The following is a 17,726-nucleotide window of genomic DNA, read 5'->3' on the forward strand; positions in this document are numbered from 1 at the left end:
AATCCATTCATTTTCATATCAGTCTGGGCCAAAGTGGTGGACTGATATCCACTGAGATGTACTAAGGTTAAACCTGATAACCCTGTTTTTAAATCTAATAATAAATGTGCAATAAAACTGCTTTGTAACACAGTTCCCACTCCACTTGTTTTAGCCTCTGGCCCTCAGAGCAAAATGGTCCTGGCATCCCAGAGCTCAACTAAACTGCAGAAAGAAGGAATGCTGTAAGAATCCAGGTTGTGATTATGTGGGTGTTGCTGGTGATCCCTCTCAGCCGGCAGGCACTGTGTGTGTTCAGTATTTGCTGTGGGCACATCTCAAATCACAAATCTTTCTCTTACCAGTACCACGTAAGTTGGACACATGCTGTTTTATCCATAGAGCTGTCTGAAAAATTGCCATGTCAACAAGCTGGCAGAGCAGAAACATTTAACTCTGGAGTGAGTTTATGGCTCGATGCCTCAGTGCATCACTCAGTATCAGCCACAAATGACTCAAGAAAGGTTGTAAAGTATACAAGTGTGAATTTGTTAATGTGTACAGCCATGAGGATTTAGTTTTTTCCCTTTTAAGTGAACACATTAACAGTTTAATATGTTTTCCAGTATGGATGTGCATACTGTACTGTAGGTGTTATCACAATCGGTTCCTTGACAGAACCTGTGAAAGCTGCAGGGATTGAAGCGGCAGTTCCAGCAAAGACGAACAGACAGAACTCTCTGGTGTCAGTCTGTGAACCTGTATGTTTAGAGACCTCCTCCCCAGCGCCCAATATGACATTACTATTCAGAAGTTTCCATCTCTACGGAGCAGAGGACAGACGAAGACTGCAGCTGGAGTGTACAGTACCACAGGCGGAGTCAGCAACTCCTCACAAAAATGCCAGTGTCACTCAGAAAAGCTTACAGACATTTAATGGCATGATCAAAGGAATAAATGTCTGTGCCCCATGTACAGTATTATTTGAAGATTTAAATGTGCAAACCTTTGGTGCCTTGTCCAAGATACCCAGGGGTCACAAAAAAAAAAAAAAAAGAGTTTGGACTATGTCTACAGGTTATAGAGACTTTGAAAGCCCAGTCCAGCCTGACTGGACCACTACTAAGCTTATATTGCCTAAAGCCATGTCTTTAATCTTTGGGAAAAGTTTCTCTATCATCAAAGTGTTCTTAGACAAATCTCTACCAGGCTCAAGGTGCTGCTCTAGAACTAACCCTGCTCTGAGCATCAAAATTGACAAAACCATATTTTAAAACTTTTAAAACCTTTGAAATTCTTACAGAAATTGCTAATATTGAGGTAATTTCTGGCATTAGAGATACATTCTGGAAGATCATGTTGCTTTTTACTTGCTGTGTGCACAGTCACCTTCTGTTCACCTTCATTTTACTGGAGTAACCACAAAGCTCAAAGGCAGATGTTTTAAGCTAACATCTGCTTTCTGAGTGTAAGTTAGTCAGTCTGAAATCTAGTTTCCACATTCAGTATTCACAGCGCAGAATAAAATATAGCCTATTTTAAAATTTCAGCAGCATCTAGTTAGAAAATTAGTTTTGGAAGTTAGTTGGCAGCCTGACTTGCTTCACCACTGACTCCCAATAGACATTACTCTAGTTTCAGCACCTGCTGAGTCATCAGGTTTTGAGCCTCACTCAAAGTTGCAGTTGTCCCACTATGAGCTATAAGGGGGCTGGGATTACCTCATGATTCAAAGGATAACGCAGTTGGAGTAATGTACAGGGTAGTCGAATGTTTGTGTAGCCTCTGGAACTGTGGTTAAATTAGGATGTTATCAGTTGATAAAAAAAAAAAAAAAAAGATGCCTGCTGCAGAGCACTAATATAGAGGCAGGCATCCCTGCAGAAAAAAGAGAAGATTTACATTTCTTCTTTTTGCTAATTGCAATTTTGATCACAAAAGTATTTCAGTTTGTCATTAAAACTATCTGCATAGCTTTATACCACTGGAGGTAAATGAGAACATGTGTAGTTTTGTAATTTGGATGACCTGACACATTAAAGATTATACCCGTATGGAATGTGTGTATGTGTGCATATACCTGGCTAGATACTGTCCTGAAGAGGGCAGCTCATGTCGGTTTGGTTTGTCATAACAATTCACCATGTTCTGAATGAGCGCCAAGTCTGGCCTCACCATGGTTGCTGAAGTGACTGCTCGGCCAATCAACTGCAAAGCATCCCGAATGTAGAAGCTGATTGGCTTGCGGCCAACCTCCCCGTAGGCTAACAATCCAAGGGGACCTCCTAGAGTGTGTAGTGAATCCGGAGACAAAGGGTATCCCATGATCCACTGCAGTGCTGGTAGTGCTTGAGCGAGGCGCTGCGCAGCCCGCAGGACGGAGGAGAGACACTCGGGGTCAGAGCCCAGGAGAAGAACAGAGGAGATGGGAGAGGGGGAGTGCAGGAAACGGGTGGAGAGGATCTTCAAAGCCTCCTCTTCCATCTGATCCTCCCTCCTCTCTTCGCTGGCCTCTGCCCTTCTATCCCCACCCCCTGTAATGCCAGTCAGGTTCACGATGTCCCACAAATGCCAGTTAGAACCACTGTGCCTCTGCAGGTGAGACAGCAACCCATCACCACCTTCCTCCCACCCAGGGCAAATTACAACTGCTCCTCCCAAGCTGTCTTTTCCCCGGCTTCCTCTGCCCCCGTCTCCTCCTTCCCCCTGCAGGACCGCCAGCAGCAGGCTGCCCAGGGTTGATGGAGGCACACGGGCCGACATCTGCAGGTGGAATCGATTCTGTCAGAGATAAGGAAGGAGAAGGTGGAAGAATTGAAAGAATAAAGAAAAAAGAAGTGACAAAGGTAGGGGGGGAGCACAAGTTAAATAATGAAGAAGAGAACAAAATGGGAGAGAAGAAAGGGAGAAGGAAAAAGAGAAAACCAGATCAAAACAGGGATTAGCCAATATCTTGGGGCTGAATAATATAAAATCACATTAAACACAGCTTTTATGAGCACCAGAGTACTGCAAAGCAATCTCTGTTGCTTCAGCAATTCACCACAACACTGATCAGGAACAATCAGTCACATTTGTTCATTATCTCCCACCCTGAATGAGAAGAGCTGCGCTGGTACAAACAAGGAGTCAATGATTCGCATCTAATCTGCAGCATCACAGTTGGCTTGGCAAGACAACAGCAGCATCCACAGTTCATCCAGAAGCCCTCATTTCCAAAACCCCAGTGAAAACACTAGCTTGTTTCATACTGTTCCAAAATGAATAACACTGTTGTCCTTGAATGCAGCTCACAGATGGACCTTCCCCCCTCCTTCCTTTGGGGCTTCTCTCCATTTTTCATCCAGTCAGTGCTTCAGGCAAGGTGGAGCAGGGAGACTAGAGGGGGCTTTTATATAGAGACCCTGTGCCTTAGGATTCGTTTTGGATGGTGCCACCTCATTGAACTGAGATGATAGTTATGCAGTAGAGACTATACTCGTACACACCCTCTGGCACAAATGCAAACATATTTTCAGCATATGCAGAAATGCATGTGCTCAGACAATACACACACACCTAAAACACACATACAACTTAGAAAAATGTGTACATATACTGTAAACCCACACAGATCCATCAGATACATACAGTATGTGTAGATAAATCTTTGGAATATATATACCCAGACTCATGAGATATCTAAACCCAACTGTAACCCACACTAACACACATGCATTCAAATGGAAATATCCCACTTGGGACTACAAAGAAACTAGTGCAACCCTCTGCTGAAAGTCCTCGAGTCCCTTAGGAGATGAGGGAAAAGATAAAAAAGAAAAGAAAAAGAAAAACCTATTTGAAGTCTGGAGAGACATGGATGAATTAATGCAGCGTATGCATTCACCCTCACGAGAGAGGCTAGGTGTGCACGAGGGGACGACTGAAGATAGGCCTCTTCTTTGAACTCAGTGGGCAACCAGAAAGGTGGTTGGGGAGGGTGGGTCAGTGGAAAAACACCAGCGGGTGGTACAAAAGACCACAGGAGGTGCCTGCTATAGGTGTGAGCATTTTTCAGCATATAACCATCAGGAACTAATCTAATGTCATGCATATTTTCTCAAGACTCTGGACTCAGGGAACCCAAAATACAAAGATAGAAGATCAAAACAGGGGCCTCGAGGCAGCTGGAGGAGTTAACATGTAAATCTATATCTGCTCTCACTCTGGGTTTACCCTGGATATGATCCATCTATGTTCTTAAATATTAATTTATGGCAAACTGTTAGTGTAAGGATGTTATGTTGCTGAGTAAAAACACATACAAATAGCAAAAGCTACAAAAAGAAGACACAGCACGCCAAAAAGCAGACGAGTAAGCATCATGTGCAAAAAACTGCAAATTATGCTGAATACACTGTAGCTCAGAAAGCCAGAGACGGCTTCTTGCTAAATATATCATTGTCTGCATCAGCTGTTTTGTACCAGCAGAATTTTCTCTTAGACCAATAATTCTGTCTAACATGCTTGGTTTTAAAGAGATCCTTTACATTGAAGGCATTATTCAGACAATAAAGATGTGAGAATAATAATAGGAGCTAACCGAAGCACAACAGAAGTTGTAGTTGCTGCTGTTAGGAGAGGCAAAAAAAGAGAGTGAATGGAGGAAGCGGATGTGGGAGCCGGGATGTGATTCTGAAGAGACACTGTGATACAGTATGAGCCTCATGAAGATATTTCCATTCCATAAGAGGTTTTGGCTGCCGGAGGAAGGACTTTGTGAGCAGTCGAATGTGACAAGCATAACAGTGGACTCAAAACTTAAAAAAAAAAAAAAAAAAGAAGCACATCACTTATTGCCTATTACCTCTGGGGTCCCTCCTGCCTGTATTTGAACATTTCAGTGATAATACTGCCAGTGATAGAGTACTGTAGAAAGAATCCTCTGCTGTGCTCAAAGGCTCTTGCATATCTAAAGCATATCTAAAAATGTCTCTGTTTATAGTAGTGTACAGTATTAAAAATTATTTTGCTATTTTGGACCAATCACATACAAAAAAAACTTGAATATGACGTCTTTGACTGAAGCCTATCCTGCCTGGTCTGGAGCTAGCCTCTGATGTAATTCACAGTAGCCCCAGTTAACCTACTGCAAGCCAGCCTTTTAGTTCTCTCCCTTAGTAATTATTCTTTCCTCTCACATGCACACTTTGGGTTCTTTAAGGACAATAATGAAGAGCTGTTTGCCACTCATTTTCAGAACAAGCTGAGCTGATCTTCAGTCAAACAAAGAAAATCCTCCATGTAGCATCTCGAAGTACTGCACTGCATCCAGAACAATGAAGTCGACACTCCAGCTTAATCCAGTGTGTCTTAAACAATCTGGCAGCGTCAGTGCTTATCCTTGTGACATGCCAGATTCACTGTATGCGTTTAGCTTTTATGAATATGTCTGCGTACTTGTGTGTGAACACAACAAATCTTCAAGCCCACTGGAGCTTTCCACCTGAATTTGGGTTTGGCATCCTGTGGTTTTTTTTTTTGTTGGGTCAGGGCCAAATTTGTTGTTGCTGTTATGAGAATCATTTTATTTGGGGCATGCACATCCATACATTATAGTCCTACAATAAATACATTTGAATGTAAAATGTCATTTTAAAGCAGGCTCAAGGGAACCTGAGTCAAGTTTTAATCTACAGAGGAATGCAGGCAGTATATTTTCATGATGTCACAGTCTAGACAATATAAAAAGTGGCTGTACTGTCTGGAACTGGAAAGATTGCAGACAATTGGCAGTTTCTTTTGAAAGACAGAGTTATGTCTCTTTATGGATTTGCTTCAGTGTGCAGGGACCAGATAGACACAAACATTCTTGATCCTGCTCAGGTCAAACCAGCCCAAGGTTGATCTTTTTCTAAGCTCTGGCTTGTTTAGAAATGTAGTCGATGCTTTCCCTAAGCAGCCACATTTTCAATTTGAAAGGATCTCCGATATGTATGTGTATGAATTTTTGTGTTCATAGTCTTATCTTTTTTTCTATTTCCAGGTAATAGTTCCAGGATATGCCAAGGAGGCAAAACAAGCACAGCTTCAAGGATTGCCAGCATTATCTCAGTATCTACAATCCATGCCCCTTCTCACACATCTGCGAGCTAGGAGCCTCCATCTGAACTCCTGTCTCTACTAAAGAAATCCTGAGAGCTGTTAAATGCACTGACCTAAATATTTTTAGGTCTTCAAGGCAGGTCTTCAGGCACACATGCAACAGACAAAAACAAGCTGGCACACACAGGCACTTGTGCAAATACACACCAATACAGTACAAACACACAGTGGTGTGAATCCTCAAGCATAAATCCAGAGGGATCTTTGGGCCATGTGGGGTAAACTGACAGGAATGCAGTTTGAATCAGAATGGAGGGAGCGGTTTCCAGTTACTAAGCTGTTTCCTTATTTAGCCTTCCATAAGATAAGCATCACCAATTGGAATTTGTGCAGCTGAATGCACAATGCCGAAAAAGATAAGACTGAGTAAAGAAGTAACAGCAGCAACTGCAGTTTCATACCTTATTAACAAAAAACTGGGGCAAAATGCAATGAGGTGGAACTTGGGAGCACAAGTGTTTGGATGTTCTGGAGGGTTTGAGTGACGTGAGGGAGGCTGAAGATGCCTTAGATGTGAGCTGAAGCTTGACAGAAAACTGCATCTCCTCTTGTCCTTTCTCCTCAGCTTCAGGCAATGGATTGCATTAACTTGCTTGTCTTATCAATGTTGCCCCAGTTGGGCTTAACGTTACAGTCCTGAATCATCTGCATCAAGCAAAGTCCTGTAGGAGGGAGCGAGGAGACGATGCTTTGAGTCGCCTTTACTGCAACAACCGCTACAGGTGTCTAAGTGGCCGCTTAACGTCCTCCTCTGTCCAGAAACAAAGCACAAGTCAGGGCAGCACTTCAAATAACAACACTTTAAGACATTTCACCAGTGCTGTCACAAGGTGGGTTGTCTGTATATTGTGAGGATGGAGGGCGAGATGAAAATTGGAGAAAATCATATGTTTTAATATTTGTATTTGTGAAGAGGTATCAGGTGACGGCTTGCATCTGAGTGTGAGCGTAGCAAACAGAAAGAGATTAAGTGATTTTCTCAGCAGGGTGCAAGTTGTATATTTCAAACACCTGAGCTGAAAACTACATTTTTTGTAACCAGAATGTCAGATTAAAATGTCAGTGTGTATAATAACTAAATCCAACATAAGAAATTCGATTTAACCTGCAGCATGGAATTGGTTTCCTGTCAGAGGACTAAAACATGAGAAACTGGCATCATAAAGCTACATTAAATCACTCATAATGAATAAAGAAACTGTTGAATGTTTGTGGTGTCAGATTTTTTCTTACTGTCCAAAAACCACATATAATTCATTATGTCACCAAAGTTGTTTGCATAATTAAAAACACTGAGCAGCCCTGTTTCTCTTTAGTCGACCAGACAGTGGCTAACAGAGCAGTCAGCTGTACCGCTGTATAACTATATACCAAAAGCACTGTTTAATTTTCCCTTAATTTCCTTACATCTCCTGGCACTAATTGTAAGATGGGTGGCTTTAATCATATTCAGCCATTCTGTCGCATGATGGAACAAAGCTTGGTGGGGGGGGGAAGAGGCTGGCGCTCTTACACCTATACACAGTAGAAGTGCACATGCAAATGCACACATACACCAAATGAGAATGCACACAGAGGCTCTGCTTACAGGTGTCTGAAAGTGTGCCACAAACTCATACATGCACTCAAAACAACTGCGAAGCAATCAGCCACTTCCCACAGAAAATGACTATGGTTATCTAAGCATAACAGCCTGTTGGCTCAGAGAAACAGAGTGATAAGCAGTGAGAGACAGACTATTAGATGCCACCACAGCACTGGCCACATATTGAAAGAGGGGCTAAATCTTGTTTCACAGTTAAGAGTTGATAGAGGTGGTGCCATGTCTCTGTGATTGTCACCACTAAATTACATATGCAAATACCTTGACTTGATCCAATTCCACCCACCATCTCCCATACAGTGATCGAGTGGAAAAGAGTGCAGGAGACTGTGGCTCATGGGGGTGCACAGTGAAACAGCAGGCAAATTAGGTTTGATTAGAAGGAAATGGCTGCTCGCCGCTCAGGCTGCTTGTAGCTGTGACAATTTGACGACTACTGGAAGTGCAAGTGTGAGTGCGTTATACAGCAACATGATAAAAATACCATTGTAGTGCTGAGTGATGGTGGGGGAAAAGCCATAAAAGTCTTGGACGGTCATGTCTTCCCTCCAGGCTCTGAGTTTGTAGGGAGAGAACACAAAAATGTGAGAAATGTGCACACCTTACCCCGCCTTTCGCCCGCAGCTGGCTGGGATTGGCTCCAGCCCCCCGTGACCCCGTTTGGGATTAAGCGGTTTAGAAAATGGATGGATGGATGGATGTGCACACCTATACAAAGGATTTGAATCTGTCCATGAATGTCAGTGTGCTACTGTGTGTGTGTGTGTGTGAGACTTTGTGCATGTGTATTAATGTGATTTCTCAGTTTGGCTTCAAATTAATTTGAATGATCAAGACACAAAGCACATCAGCATTTTTCCCCCTGAAGCATTGCTAGCTTTTGTAGAACTGAGACAACAAGAGGACCACTGCTCCTGCACACACACGTGCACCCAGACAGACGGATCACACACACTCAAACCAGCCACATGCTTTGAGCTTTGTTCATACCTCAAAAGAAGTTTTTTTTCCCAACATGATTTCAAGTCGCACAGTTTAAACAAATGGTGACCCAGAGGGAATAACTAAAATGCAAGCGCATATAAAAGTATGCAAATGCTTCCCTGTCTGTCTGCAGTTTGAATGAAGCAATCCAGTGCAGAGTGCTCACTTGCTCACAGAGCGCCAGCGAATGTCCTGATGTCATCAGTAATAATCAGATAGAGGAAACGGTGGGGGGTGGGGGGGCTGAATGTGCTGTTCTGGACTGGTTAGTCAGCCAATATTAGCACTGAGTGCACTGCTAGCATTGGTGAAGGCTGTAATCTCAGCACGCTGCATTGACGCCTCTTTTGTCAGGAGCACCTCTGATCCCCTCAGTTGCAGAGATACAAGCCCACTGCACAAACATGCTGGATGGATTCATGTATCATCCCCCCCCACAAACAGCCCCCTCACTATTTATGATCATAATAGCTGCTGTTATTTATTAAAGAGGGCGATTGTTGTCCTCGCTCAATAGACAATGTTTTCTCTGCCAGAGAGAATAATATTTGTCCTTTTCATGCAACCCTGTGTGTGATGTGAGGTGGCGGAGTGCATGTGATGGTGACTGATTTCTGTATTGAACAGTGGTACAGAGCAGGCTACTCTGAGTCATGACCGCCACTGTAATCGCATTTTCTCCCCTAACTCATCCATCCGCTCTACAGTAGCACAAATACTTGCTGTATGCTGATTATGCCGCACATCTGTCAATAACCAAGCCTGCACGACAGAGCTGCAACATGAACACCTTCTGCTGATTTTCCATCGCCATGCTTTTGTAGATCATAACTCTCCCTTCCAGCAGCCCGGTTTAATCTTCCTCTCTCGCTGACTTGCTAACCTACTGGAGGTGGCGTCAAGCATTTGCAGTAATCATGCCATCATGCTGGGGGTAGAATAAGTGGTTTTGGGTGCTCAGGATCTGGCGCAGGGGCTGCCAGAGTAGAAAATAGCCTCTTGCTGAGTAGAAATTCAACCAACAGGCAGGTGGACCGATGAGACGGCAACATTATTTAGTTACCGGGAGAATGATACCCACAGTTCCCCAAGTACAGATGCAGAGTGGCATGATGTCATTAACTAGCAGCTCACAGGGAACATTGCTGCAGACAGCGAAAACTTCAGGGGACACATTTATTCACAGCACCCCAGTGGTGAAAGCACGACATGCCAGTAATGAGATGTCAAGAGCTTTGGGTACAGGGTGCACGTCTGAGTAGGTGTGATATTTCTTAGCCTTAGAAAGTGCAATTTTGTGTGTGTTTTGTTTTGGAGAGCGGGTATGCTCGGATATGTGAACAAACAAGTTCCTAATGGAAAAGATCCTTTTGCTCCGGTCAGGTTGAATATTGAAACTCAGTCCAGACTTCCCAGGGGTGAAATAATACAACCAGAGAGATGGAAGTCATTTAGGGGCCTGTGTGTTTGTGTGAGATCTCGCGGTGAGTCGAATGTGTGTGTGTGTGGCCTGATATTACTCATGCTGTGTGGACCTAAATCTGTTTACAATCACATTTTGGGGACTCGACGTTCTTATGGGGACAAAAAGAAAGTCCCTAAACCTAATTCATTTAATTTTAGAGTGATGACTTGGTGTGAGGTGAGGGTTAGGTTAATGTGAGGATAAGGGTTAGGGCTAGGCAAGTAGCGGCTATGGTTAAGGGTAGGGTAAGTTTACAGGAAATGAACACAAGCCAACATAATGTTCCCTGAAGTGATGGAAATGTGTGTGTGTGTGTGTGTGGGTTCCAGGATGGATGGGCTTGCAGTGAGTAAATTACATGCCTTGATTCAGCCTATCAGCTAAGCTCTCCACCCAGGCTCCCTGATATCCTTTTTCATCCATCTCTATAAGAGAGAACCGATGGAAAGATGGAGAGCGAGAGGGAGAGAGACTCAGAAGATGAATATGCCCAGAAGAGAAAACGATTTCAAGTGCAAGAGCGAGCATAAAGGAGATAATTAGCGAAGAGGGAAAAATTTGGGAACAAGAGCGACAGAGGCCAAGAAAGTGAACAAAATGACTATTAGAATGTGAGTCTGGGGTAATAAGTATGACAAACGGCACCAACCCACAAGTTCCTCTCTAATGTGACTCAGTTCCAGTCCATTGAGGGGCCATTTGGGGCGAGTTAATTTGGGGCACAGACTGTTTGGTCTCAGCCCACTTTGGGTGATCAAATAGGCAATGCTGAACCTGCAGAAGCAGACCCTGCAGCCACTGGATAAATAAGCAGTGAAATGAGTTTTATTCCAAAAGGATTAAAAAACAATTCAGAATCAATGTGAGGGACATTTTAAATTAGCAACATTGTAAACGTGAATTAACCAAATACCATTGCTTAGAAAATTGCATAACATTTAGCAAGAAATGAAAGTGGAAAATGTAACGACTGCCTGAGAGTGATATACCACCACAGGAACCTTAAAGGAATATTGCAGTTTATTACAACAGGGCTTTTATTTTTGTAGTTCTGTCAGTTATACAGTCACACTCCAAAAAGCAATGATTGACATCTAGAAACATATTTACATCACTAAAATAAAGTCTGAGGACAAAAAAGAGGCTTGACCATCGGTTTATAACCAACAGTTTAACCCAGAATATCTAATCTGTATTATTCTGTGGTAAAAACTAAAGAGAGCACAGCTGAATGCTGCTCCCTACTGTGTCTCTACACTACAGAAGTGGCTCAAGGTTGAGCCAAGACGTCACTCCCCCAACTTTGGTTTCATCACTTCCAGAACTGTGTGAATATCTATCATTCACCTTTGTTCCTTCTTATAAATACGTCTGATTAACCTAAAGGTTTACTGAAAACCCGTATGAATGTCTCAGGTTGCATTAAACCACAATTTCGCTTTTAGACTAAGCTGTTCTTTGCTGCTGTTTCCCCTTCAAAAACACATGGGCAAACATCAGGCATATGGCCACAGAATTTGTGCATCTGGGCCTGTCATTAACTCAGTCTGCCAATAAACTGTGAATAAACTGTGCTAATGTTGTTCTACTGAATAACTGCAAAGGCTGGATTATCTGCAATGGCACTAATTCAAAATGGATGCAGACATTTTTCAACAAGCACTACGAATCGAATTGTTGGTAACCCTTTAATTTACAGGCAGTTAACTGCATAGTTATATTAGGAAGTTGCAAGAAAATAGCCAGGAAAAAATGATGCAATGAGTAGTTGTTGTTTATGAATGATCAGAAATGACTAGGAAGTACAGTGTATACTTTTACAGGTAGTAGGAAGGTAACTACGGTGATATTACATAATGACAAGGTAAGTATGATGAAATATTTGGAAAATATGTTCAAATTTCATAGGAATGAGTCACTATATTGGCAGTGAACATATGTATTATTTATTTCATTATGTTGCAACTATCCATATGATTCACACATTGGTAAATAAGAGATCACCAATATAATCTCTAGCATTTGCTACCATTTCTCGCTGGTAAACAATAAACAGATGGCTATCACAACCCTTGGCTTGTTCAAAATACTAATGTTGGTTACAGAAAGTATTTGGCTCCATCACCCAAACACCAGCTTTAGTGGACACGCTGCCAGTCAGAATTTTTTAGTAGGCTAATGACTTCATATCAACTGAAACGACCAGTGTGGCCACATACCTGTTAGTACAATAAATAACAGAATTACTGGCCAAACCTCTTTATTCTGCTTTCATTTTAGGTGGTATTTCCCAGTAATTTCTGGTCAACAATAACTTCTTATTACAACATTTTCCTGGTTATTTCCTAACAATTTAAGGGCCTGTAAATTAAAGGGTTACCTCTTTTTTTTTTTATTAAGATGATTCGTGTGCTGTGCATGCAAGTTGACATTACAGCATGTAAAAACACTTTATACATTTATACTCAGTGCTGACCTCGAAAGCTGAGCAGGAGTAAATGCCTTCCTGAAGGACATCACAGTGGACATTTTTAAGGGTCAGAACAGAGTGCATTTTCACACCAGCATACTGTATTGTAGGATTCAAACTAGTGACCTTGGCTGCCAGCTGCTTGCCCTGTAAGCTGTTGCGTTATGATAATGCATTCCTCACACTGTTTTTCATCAGAGCCCAAACTACAAAACATAAACAACAGCACTGCAGCTGTCAAATGCAGATTTCAAATGCAGTGAATGTCTCTCGGGGGGAAGATATTTTGTCCCGTTTCCTTCCTCGGAAAATAGTAAACAGTCACTTTTGCAGGCTGCCTTATTATTCATCCAAACAGAGGGAGCAGTGCAGTTCGCTCACGACTTGTGTTGATCTCAGGGTCAAATGACAGTAGAGTAAGATTCACCTGCATGCGGAATGCCTTTGCATACCTCTTTATGTCATGACACAGGCTATTTACAGTGGTTACAACTATCAGATAACCAAAGTACAAAATTTCAATTTTATGCAACCACAGTTTCATGGTGAGTGTCTTCATTCCATTCAAAAGCAAAGCACTGAATCATTTTGCATTTCCACTTTTTACAGTACGTCACCTCGGAGTTGTGCATGATCTAACAGCATAATGGTGAATGTAACTGATGTGTTCAACAAGATAATAAGCTGTCACTCCGCTCATTTAAGGAACCCATTAAATAAACAGGCATTTTTCACAGCTTAAACTGTGTACTTAACATACTCTATGGGGATGAAACATTTTAAAAATCACAAATGCTATTACAAGAATATTGCACTTAACAAAGCCCCAGAGTCCCTATTTGCTCATGAACATGCCATTAGTTGTTGTAATGGTTCATCCAGCATACACAGGTCTGACTGCAGCAAACTCTCCCTTCAGACCTTAAAGAGGAACATGCAAGACAAAAAACATACAACTGGTTCATTTCTGTTCATGACACCAGCATCAAACACAAACACACACAGATGGCTGTAGCTAAAACCAGGCAAGAGTATTTCAATACTACTACTTCGATTTCAACCTGCTGTTAAATTCCACCGTGTTCATCTGCATTTGGTTACTATGGACGGGGCTGATTAATCCACCAGGAGGCTTCTGAACAAAAATGAACTATGGGCTCATTTTGATCCACAGGTACAAAGTTGTCCTCCAAAGAAAAAAAGGACAGCATCAGCTGTTTCAGAAAATGCCCAACAAACAAAAAATGATTATATTGAAGTGGCAAGACCTCTAGTGGCCACTGAAGGTGGAGGTCAGGGTCATTAGATGGGTTAGATTTTAACATGGTAGACTGTTTGCTTCTCGTTTCCTGCCAAGAGTAACAGTAACACCTCAGAGGCCAGTGGAGATTTATGTTCAATATATTTTTACTTTAAAGCATGGTGTGTATGCTCACAATTTAACAAATCTTTCTTCCTTGTAGAAGATTTATAGAGTAGATTTTTTGAAAACCCTCAAACCTGCTTTGTTTATATTCATATTTACTTACATTCTTCTTCTTCCCTGTTTTTGTTGGTGCACTACTGAGTAAAAGTATACAAGACATAGAGGTTAAAAACTCCGCAGGGTACTTTTAACAAAGCAGTTTTAACCCTAAACACGATGTTTTCATGTCTTCAACCAACTCCCCAACCACGATCCTTCCCTAACCCAAACCAAATTGTTTTGTTTCGCCTAAAGCTAAACCTAATCAAACCTTGACCATAATAGCAAGAGTTCTTGCTACAGTGACGGCCACTCACAAATGAATGGCTGTGGGTGGCAAACTACAGTACACAAGCCAGCTTTAATATATTTTGAGCCCCCAAAACAACCCCTGTGCCTGGTGGTCTGTGTGCCAGTGTTGGTCTTTTGATTAAGAGCGAGGCCTGGGGCTTCAGCCAGCCTCTCTTCCTTCCACCCTGGCTCATGGACTAAACTCCAGTTGTTCATTCAGTGATTTATCACTGCCTTTTCTTTTTTTATATACGCAATATGCTTTTCTGTTGCCCTTGAAGTTTCTCTTTAGCGAGACTGTTGTGGAAGGCTGAGTTACACTGGATGCAGACCTGGGGAAATCACTGAGAAGAAAGCTCTGGTATGATCCTCTTGATTCTAAGCCAACACAACTTTAATACCTCCCATTTATGTCCAAATGTTATCACTCCATCATTCCTGGGCATTCGGTCTCTCTCCTTTGGGATACAGGAAAATGAAGTGACTAATCTGGCTCATCTATGTTACCTCAGCTTCACAGTTAAATGCTGCATCAAATAAATGGGCCAAATCTCTGCACTGGGTCCTAATCACTTATCTGCCATTAGCGCTTCTAGCCAGGGGGTATAATCGGAGCAGTTTATAGATGTGGGAAAAACTTCATCATCTACAAAGGCACAAGGGTGGCCCACGTAGAGCGCTGCAACGATTGCCAGTTCAGAGAAAAATGAAAGGGTTAGATGGCAGCTTCTCTGGAGCTGAATGTTGGACGTGCACGTGTATACAACTTTTATGTTTGTGTGCTTGCAGAGGTATCGACACACTATGTTGATGAGTGCGTGTTTAGTTGCTCTTGTGTGCATGCTAAAAGGAAGACATATCCAGAAACAATGTCAGCCGGCGATAAGATGCAGACTCGCCTCAGAGCCAGGAGCCGAGTCCGTCTCTTGACAAAACCAAGTGATAACTACAGCTTTGCTCCTCAAAGCTGAAGAGCAGAAAAGGGGAAAAAAGAAAACATACAGTAATCTTTCTGTAAACGCCAGCTCAGGGTTTAACACTCTTTACAAAGTCACCTCCAATTTAGATTCATAAAAAAAAGATTGCATGCGTCAGATCTTCCTAAGTACTTAAGCTTTTAGTACCCAAACGTAATTTCCTTAGTTGGCAAATAAGGAAATGCGTGATCTTTCAATTAGAGGGAGCAGCTGTGAGTCTGTACGTGCATGTGTCAGTGAAGTTACTGTGGTCTACCATGACATTTGACCCCATTATATGCAAAATGAACAGAAAGCAATATTCACTGATCTGTGAATGTCTTCCCTCCCTCTCTCTCTCTCTGCAGCTGCCTTCTTCAGTCTTAATTAATATGAATAGCTGTGTTCCAAGTGTTGATTGATGTTGACTGAAACATGTAAAGGGCATCAAAGAGCAATGAGAGCTGGCTTGTCAGCTCACACACATGCACGCTGGGCTATGCAAACTGTCTTCACTCTGTGTATATGTCTGCGAGCGTCTCCTTCTACTCGGTATGCCCGAGGTAGACAATCTACAAAATATCACAGATAATTATGTCGAGATTAAGGATTTCTTTTGATTAATGCCCAGTGTTTAATTAACTCAACTTTAGCTCCTTGGCTTGTTAGAGGGTTCCCTGCATAACAAATAGGCTTCTAGCTCAGCGTCGGGTTCACCGCAGGCCTGAGCGAGCATGCTGGTGAGGAAGTGGGGCAAATAAATTTTATATTAATCTCCTGGGATGATATTTGTGCGCTGCCACATGTGATGAATAATTAATATTACCCAAACAAAAACAAAGAACAATGAAATAATAAATCGAAAAAGGCAGAATGTGTGTGTTTGCACGTACTGTAGGTTTGAGACTGAGTGTATGCGCTACATGTGCTTATTTCTTAAAAACCTTTGCTACTTTACGTCTGTTACCGATACTGTGCACAAGTGTGTGCTACAAGTATGTGTGCACACTTGAGTGTGCATCCACATGCCAAAGCAGGCGAGAATGTGCCAGTGCTGTGTATAGTATCTATGAGCATGAGTGAGTGCATATTGTTGGTGATTACACGTTCCTCTTTCTATATCTAAGACATTTCTTTGAAGCTTGAGTTGGTGTACCCAAGACAAAGTAACCATGAAATTGACAAACAATTCTGTTGGCCGGACCACATCCACATCCAAATGAAGTACTCGAAACAGTTCTGGGCATAGAATACGAGCATGTCTAGCAATAACTCATTAACATAACAACTTCAGCTTTCCAGTGGACTGTATTTTGTAGTCAGGACAGGAAAGCCTGCAGTGTCTAGAACAACCGTCCTGCTTCCTACACCCAGCTGCACTCTCTGCGCTGGTCCGATAATGTGATTTTATGCAAAAGTGAAATCCTCCTCATGTTTGATGTGCACATCTCATACTCAATCCCCATCTCCTCCCCAGCATTCATCCTGCCACTTCCTTCACCCCACTGCACACTGAATGACATTTGTAGGGAGGTTGCTCAAAGGGAAAACGTGCTTTGTGGCACTGACAGGTCGGGGTGTGTGCTAGAGAGAGCAAAAGGAGGACGAGGAGGAGGAGGAGGGAAAAACCAGATCTCGTCTTTGGCATGTGTGCCCCCATATTTTAGAGAGACAGAGCAAGAAAGATGTAGTAAGGAAGACAGAGGAGGGAGTGTCACAGGCACGTGTGGGTCTCAGTAGTAAATGGGAGCTCCGATGGTTTGTGTCGCATTTGGGAGTATGTTTAATATCCGATTAAATATCTGACAGGTGAGGGAGCAAAGGGGAAAGACAGAGGGAGAAAGGGTGTGTGTGTGTATATGTGTGTGCACGTGTGTGAAACTACACCCTTAACAGAGATAGAGAGAAAATGATGTTTTGAAAGATAGCCAAGAGAGAAAGTGACATTTACGGATCAGAATTTCGCACGTCTTTCATTCTTGAACATCAGGCAGTCTGTCCTTTCCTTGGGACCAATCTGCCACTGCAGCTGAGCCTCTGAGCTTGAAAAAAAAAATAAAAACACACATGTAGAACACAGGTGGAAAGACTGTCCTCGGGGAAAAAAAGGGTTCTGCTGTACATCCTGACAGCTTTTCTGACTTACAGAAAAGCAAGAAGGTCCTCCCCCCCCAACTGTAAATTTTTCCAAAAATATCAACCAACCATGCACAAGCTTTGTCATATTCACTGTATTTCACATTCAGGCTTTGACATTTTCATACCAGTCCTTTTCCATCCTCTACCACCTTTCTTAAAAAGCACCTCATCCTGTACTCTCACCATATTTGTCTAGCAGCTAACATCCAATTCAAACCTATTTCTCTGAC

General features: G+C 42.4%; 1 protein-coding gene across 1 annotated transcript in view; it reads right to left on the bottom strand.

Annotated features, from left to right (window-relative positions):
* The window catches only part of grin3ba (glutamate receptor, ionotropic, N-methyl-D-aspartate 3Ba), a gene marked incomplete at its 3' end in the record, with an annotated part of 64,328 nt that overhangs the window by 28,294 nt on the left and 18,308 nt on the right, over positions 1-17,726 (bottom strand). Inside the window, exon 2 of the mRNA XM_020616646.1 lies at positions 2,060-2,760. Coding sequence (XP_020472302.1) covers positions 2,060-2,742 — 683 coding nt within the window. The remainder of the gene's footprint in view (positions 1-2,059; positions 2,761-17,726) is intronic.

Source organism: Monopterus albus, unplaced genomic scaffold (assembly GCF_001952655.1).
Source record: "Monopterus albus unplaced genomic scaffold, M_albus_1.0 scaffold176.1, whole genome shotgun sequence".
Taxonomy (NCBI): Eukaryota; Metazoa; Chordata; class Actinopteri; order Synbranchiformes; family Synbranchidae; genus Monopterus; species Monopterus albus.